At 40.9% G+C, this 7,213-nt stretch overlaps 1 protein-coding gene across 1 annotated transcript; it reads right to left on the bottom strand.

Moving 5' to 3' along the window:
- Positions 1–459: 459 nt before the first annotated feature.
- LOC140943448 (uncharacterized) lies at positions 460–6,497 on the bottom strand. The gene is made up of 5 exons (XM_073392536.1): positions 5,945–6,497; positions 3,807–4,069; positions 2,585–2,671; positions 1,701–1,997; positions 460–639 (listed from the first exon to the last, which is right to left on the bottom strand). Exons 1-5 carry the CDS (start codon positions 6,255–6,257, stop codon positions 460–462), a joined length of 1,140 nt encoding a protein of 379 aa, XP_073248637.1. The 5' UTR covers positions 6,258–6,497.
- Positions 6,498–7,213: the final 716 nt, after the last annotated feature.

Raw genomic sequence — 7,213 nt, 5'->3', positions numbered from 1 at the left:
TTTCATTCAAAAAAACTCGCAAACGTTGTGGCGAAAGGCAAAAAAAGGGAAAGGAGTTGGTTTAGTAGTAGGTTAGGGAGGAAGAAAAAGAAAACGCTTGCTGACAAACCGTATCATTCAAAAATCGAGGAGTTTGTCAACAAACTGACTGTCCTTACCTTACCCAGTGGCGGATCCACGGAAGGGGTCCGCACCGGCCTCTTATTTTTAGACCAAGGCCAAAAAATGTTTTTCTGAGGCCGGGCCCCCACCGCCCCCCCCCCCTTATCTCAGGGTGTGGATGACCGAGACCCCCGTTATCCGAAGGTCTGGATCCGCTACTGTTACGCCCCCCCCCCCCTCCACACACACACACACACACCCTCGTCACCCTTTTTTGCTCTTGCAACAATCGTTCGCGCACCGCTCCACTTAAACGCTTACTTCGCAGGCTCAGTACAAAAGGAGGAGAAAATTAGGTTAAGAGACCAGGCAGCACTCCCAGTAGTGTATATAGCAGAACATTGTAGGCCACGAAGTGTCTGTAAGGGAACCAGTACAGCGGCAGGTGTAGTATCGAAATCCTTGATGGAAAGAACTTGACAACAAGTTTGACCGTGCGTCGTTTGATGAGCAGGTTGCTGAGATGATCTTGACATCCTAGTGGAATAAACGAGGTTAGCATTTATAGCTGTATCTTCTCCTTTATTCGTTGTAACTTCGTCTTATATATCGGGAGTGACAGGTCACACAATTAGATGTAGAACCAAAAAAGTCGACTAAATCGATGAATTCACACCAAAAAACACAGGAATACATCAAAGCTAAGTCTCCTTTATTTATTTTACAGAAAAATGGTCAAAAAAGGTAAACTATAATGACATTATTTAGCCTTTGCAAACCTCAGTATTTTATTTCTCGTACAACATCTCAATGATCGCCTGTAACACAACACCGACTCTCTTTAGCAAATTACACGTGACAGCTTGGGTTGCCTGTGATTTCTTGGTAACCGAGCTTCTCCTCAAAACACTGGCGCGGGTGCTAAGGACGAGCTCGGTTACCAAGATTAAATGCTGGCGCGGTAAACAGAAGATTTGACTCCGGTTTGAATCGGCGAAGCATTTCCCTGGGTTTGAACAAGGGTTACATGGGAAGAAACGAACTGAAACTATGATCAACTACTTCAATGTGAGTAATTCAACTTCATTTAAGTCAAAGTTAATTTTTTCAGTCGAAATTCATATTTTCTATGGCTTATGGTCAAATGGTATGCGAATTCATATAAAGATATTTGACAAAACCTTCCTAATTTATAAATAACTTAAGTTATATCAGAAACTCATGAGGGGTAATGGGAGATCAGGGCACATTTTGTGATGCGTGAAATGTGTGAAGAAATCAAAAGTTGTTGAGCAAGCACAGGACAAACGTTGCCCAACTGATTACATTTACCTGGCAAGTTGGGATAAGTCCCAGATATGACAATACTATCTCATCTGTATAACCTAAATATTATCATGCAAGGACACTCAAGAACCAGAAAAGCTAAATCCTAGGCTATTGTACTCGTTGATTTTTCTACCTTCAATGGTGGAATTCCAGGGGGCTTGAGGGTGTACCAGAGTTGTTACAGCTACTTTGCAGAAAAAGTCCCTTTGGAGGCAAATTTGGTGGAATGCTGTCTAGAATGTTTATCATTCACTCATGGTTAAGCTTACCTTCAGCTCCTTTGCACTGATATCATTGAAGGCATTTGGCCCTCCACTGACCCCACCAGACTTTTCAGTCTTGTATTGACAGCAAGTGAGGTTTCCAGGCCCCCGCAGACCAGGAGGCCCCTGGAGACCTGGTGATCCATTAAGACCCGGAGGTCCTACTGCTCCTGGAGGTCCTTGGGAACCATTATACCCTTGTTCTCCCCTGGGACCCATGGGACCTTGTATTCCTTCGACTCCTGGTGAACCAGGGGGTCCTGCTGGACCCGCTGGACCAGACTGCTTGGTTAAATTGTTGATCTGACATTTTCAAAGAAAAAATGGAATAATTCAACTAATTCAATTATTTCGTGTTTGGTGGATTCATTTAAAACATTCGCTTATAATGTCACATTTGCCTGTTAGAATTATGTTTTAAAGCTTAAAAACAGTAAAAAATTCCAACGGGCAAATGCGTTGGGTACATGTGTACATGCTGCAATTTTGCATGACAAAAGGCTGGTTTCCTGTGCTTTATATAGATTTGAAATTCTCAGAAGAGAGTAGACTTGTAGACTGACTTATACAAATATTAATAACAGGATATATGATGCAACCCTCTGTAATAAATGTCCTCACACACGTTCACCTTCAGCCAGCAGGCCTTTTCAACAACAGAGGCTGAAATAACTATACCAAGTAGAAGCTGAGTCTTTATGTTAAAGAGTATTATGGTATTTTTAAGTGCTAGTATCTAAATATTTATTCTCCAGTCTTAAACTCTATACATTTCCTTACAGAATTAATTGAGAGTTGTGGATAAGAGATAAAAGCGCTTTTTTCTTTGGTTGATCATTTCATTAATTCTCAAAACCTTTTCTCTTGGTTATGTACTTCTTGGGACATACCTGTCCAATAAGCGATGCGTTTAAAAGCGCAAATTTTTCCTGCAGCACTGTAAGATTCGTCTGTAAATCTTGCCCTCTCTTTGATATCTGTGTTGAAAACAAGAACATTTCTAGGTTTGCAGTCAAAGGATTCGATGTATAAGTCTCATTTGAAAATTTTAAGGAGTTAGCTCACACTAGTAAAGTTTACCAATTCTAAACTGTAGCGTGCGTGGCAGGCGTTAAAGTAAGGGATACAGCCGCACGAAAGCTGAACATGGTCAAACAAGAAAACGAAGTGGAAGGGGGCGAGAGAAAGAAGGCAGAGTGTCCTCTTTCCCTCGCCCCCTCCCCCTTCGTTTTCTCGCTTTAACTTGACCGTTTCGCGCAGAGTGAATGTATGGCGTGTCCGCAGGAGCAACAAAGTAACTGTTAGTAGATGTTTGACTATACAGGCGTAGTTCCAGTAAATTCAGAGAAATGGGGCCGAGGTTTAAGGTGCACCTGAATTCGAGATGCTATTAAGGAAGTTTGACCAAGGAACTTTGAGAACGTTTGTGTACGCAACTTTAGGCTCTTGAAGAAAGATCCGAGAGAATTATTCAGAAATTAAACAAATTGACAAAAAAGGCGGACCACCATCGGCGCTAAATTCTTGCTATTTTATTACGACAGGTAGGATCTAAAGCCTCTCCTTACCGTTGGTTGGGTGGTGTCGAAAAAGTCCCCACTATTCGGGTTTTCGTTTTTTAGAGGTTAAAACTTTCCTTGCGTCATGCGCAGTAAACAGAGCCCAGTGAAATAAGAAAAGCGGATACCTTCAATGAAAATCGATCAGGAACGGCGAGTTCTTTGATAGGGAAGTGTAAAATTAGAGGCCATAGCAAATGCTGACAACCAAATGTAACTTTTCTAAAAATATGGTCACTCAAAAAGAGTAGAAGCGATTTGTAGTATTATTGTAGAGGCTTGGTAGATTAAACTACTGCTATAAGATTGTTATCTTAAACAGTCGCTAAAAGCGTCCGGTCAGGAACTGCTGTTTGGTGTAATTTTAGTCTTTAACGAGAGTTCCAATGTTTATAGTCCCGCCTCCTCAATTGAAACTCGCTCAAGGTCGTAGCGTGTGTTGCTTCCAGCTGCTGATCTGAAAACATCACGTGGGTCTAGACAAAACAACAGTCATTAATACCAAAATTAACCCTAAAATCCGCGTTTCTGAAAGTCATTTAAAAGCACTTACCATTAACTCTGCGTCCGAAATGTTGCGTTGCACTTCTCTTATGTTGTTTATCTGGTCTTTCAAATCTCTTGCTTCTTTTTCCAGCCTCTCCAGTCGTTTATTTGTGGTATTAAAAACTACTTGAGTATTTCCGTTGTTTTCATCACCCAGGTTGGGATCTTCCATCGCAGACTGTTTAATTGTTTTTGCGTGCATTTTGCTCTTTTCCGGTGTGGTTTCATTCACTGCCCCCAAGAGCTTACCTGTTTCGCTGGCAGATTTGCCTAAAGGGTACACAAACAAGCACCACATGTCTCTGAGGTTAACTCAATTTAAAGAACATCGACTTTAAGCCAATAAAGATGATAATCTTCATGATTTAAAGGGCAATCGTCTACAGGTGCGCGTGTCAGTTGCTCCACAATCTTTAATGATACGTGATTGGCTAAACAGCTAATTTTTGGGGGGGGGGGGGGGGGGTGACACTAAACAAAATTTTATACGAGGAGACCCTTGCCCGGCGTCCAACCTCTCACCTTTTACATACAGTCGAACCCCCATCAACGACCACCTCTCCACAACGGCCACCTTTCTACAACGGCCTTTTTTTTGGCGGACAGTCCATACATTCACTCTTATTTCAACCTCGCTACAACGGTCACCTCTGTACAATCCCTCTGTACCATTTTGGCAGAAGAGGTAGCCTTTGTGTATACCTTTTATTGAAAAATGGTACCTCTTTAGTTTAGATCGCTGTATCCCTTGTAACTGCTGTAAATATAGCGTCATATCAAACTCTAAACCAGAAAGTTTTCTTGTCTTTTTTTTACGCGGCCATGGAATATGCCTGTTAGCTATCTAAGGTCCTTTCACAAATTGCAATGTCAAATTTCCATACCCCTTATTCATGTACTTTAGGTCAACTAGTGAAACCTACACTCCTTTATATACCTGAAGACTGAAAAAGGTTCCCCTTTCGGGCGGAGCCTCCCCGTGTATAAGGAGTACCTCCCCCCCCCCTCCCGGGTAGCTAATTCGCTTTTTTCTGGTCGGTTGCAGGAGCCGATTCCTGTCGGTTGACTCTATTTCTATAAGCCTTTTTCAATAAAAAGAAAATTAGAACATTTATTACCGCCTGTTCTAAGGGGCAATCGAGGTTCGCATATAGAACATAATGTAGTTTCGCTGTTGTAACAGTATGGGCCATATGAACCCAGTTGTTGGCTGAAAACGAGAACCTGTAAGATTGTATGTGGTGACAAGAACAATGCAGCCTTTTATGCATAATATTTATTGAAATGTTTCAATGTATTCTCTAAAAACAGCTTCAAAACGATTTGAGGCTCAAATCGTCAATACTTAAACGTCGTAAAAAGGGCAGGGCATAAATGAAGCGTGCAAATGAGCTTTTAATTTGTTTGACTTTTAAAAATGGATTAACTTTTCACCGGCAGGATTTCCTTATAAAAACGAAATCATTCGAGAAAAATGCATCCTTCCTTATTAAAAAATCCAAAGGACAAACAGTACTGTACAAACAACTAGTACCAAAGGTTTCACCTCGTGGATCAGAAAGCCAAATCTTTGTTTCTTTACTCCGTGGCCATCACGTATCTATAACTGAAAAATTCTCATTCTGACAAGGTGTATTCAGACCGTAAGATTTGCATCTGAAGGAGGATAGCTTGTAGCAAAAAGTTTTTCGTTCGTTTTTACGTGTTCCTTTTAATGATGGTTGCTAAACTTATCTCTAAAAATGTATTCCCCCCTTAATATAAAACTAGTGAGCTGTTTTTCGATTCCGGTGCTTTCCCCCTTTAGTTGTGGAAAAACCCAAGTGTATCCGTGATCCGGGAAAGAAAAAGGTGGTTTTTAGATTTTCGTCAAAAAGTGGATTACTACATCCGAGAAAAGACAAAGACCTCAAGCAATGTCGGATTGAGAAATGCTTTCAGTTGTGGATACGAGTTTGCTTTTGAGACAGCATTATAATTTGCCGACAACTCAATTTAACTGCTTAACTCGAATCTGACTCAAAAACTTGGAGTAATAAAACACGATAACTTGGGCTAATTTCCTCCCTGGCCTTAAGTTAGCCGAATATGTGTAGATAAACTGAGATTTACGTGTCTATTTTAATCATAAGCACTCCATCATACCTTGATTCCGGGGTTTGTTTTGCTTTCCATCTTTGTGAATGATCCAAATGTTCAAGACAAAGGAGATGACTGAAACGACGATAAGAGCTCCAACTAGAATACGGAGAAATTTAACCTCCTTACGAAGTCGCTCGATACTGGGCGCACGCATTACATCTTTTGTCGCGGGCCTGGAGCCTCCACAAGTTCCTTTCAAACTATATTCATGACCCTCTAAGTTCTCGACTTCTTCTTCAGGGTTCTTTAAGTGGAGTTCGTTAGTTGGCTGGACTTTCACGGTTTTACTTAGTCGAAAGGCTGGCAACTTGAACATACTGAAGACGAGTTGACGGTGAATAGCCTTGACGGCACTCAGAATTTTCGCCTCAGTTGGGAAAAAAGAACTTCAAGAATGACCTCTTTAAGAAATCGTTTACTAAGATATGCCGATAACTCCACCTATTTTTTTGTCCCAGTTGGATCTGATAGAAAAACGAGGGAGCCGACTGATACGTTGAGCAAATTTGGGTGGGCTTTCATCACACTTCATCTGAAACAGCGTCCTTGCATTCTTTTTGCCGCGGTGTCCAATTGTGTTATATTATCACCTGAAAATGTTTTTATTACCCTTTCACCACAAAAGTACTGAATTTCCTCTTAATAACGTCTCAATATCTCGGTTACGTCTTCAAAGATGAATTCCTTGAGCCGGATATTCTTGGTTTTCACTTGACGTCACTAAAATTCAAACTACAAAACTATCGATCCTACTGAGATTTTGCTTTCATGATGTATTAGAGCAGCTGAAAACTAATGTTCATATAAATTTTCGCTTCAAAAAAGTTCTTGGTTTTTATGTTAGGCTACGCTTGAATTTCTAAGCTTTTGCGTGACGCGGCACGTAGGTTAAAAAAGTGACTTATTTCGGGGAACTTTGCTATTTAAACGGTTAATGTATTAGAAAAAGTATTAGTTTAATGTTTATGAGTTCCTCGAGGGATAAATTCACGCTTTTGTAGCAAAACTCAGCAACAGATCTTTCTGTTGGTTTCCGTCCCCCATGTTGGTGCCCATCCAGGTGGGCACCAGCATGGCGTCTCCTTACAAATCTCTATAAACTTGGTTAAAACATTTCTTCGGATATCTCGTACACGAAATATTCCTCTGACCCGAATCTTGGCGAGGGTCTTTGTATATTTACCTCCTTTCATTTCCCAGATTCTGGACTTAATCTGTAGAACGGTTTTGATTTTTGATTTGATCTATTTTGTATTGCGTGACACTGAAAAC

Source organism: Porites lutea, chromosome 7 (assembly GCF_958299795.1).
Source record: "Porites lutea chromosome 7, jaPorLute2.1, whole genome shotgun sequence".
Taxonomy (NCBI): Eukaryota; Metazoa; Cnidaria; class Anthozoa; order Scleractinia; family Poritidae; genus Porites; species Porites lutea.
This window is presented reverse-complemented; position numbering and strand designations above follow the sequence as displayed.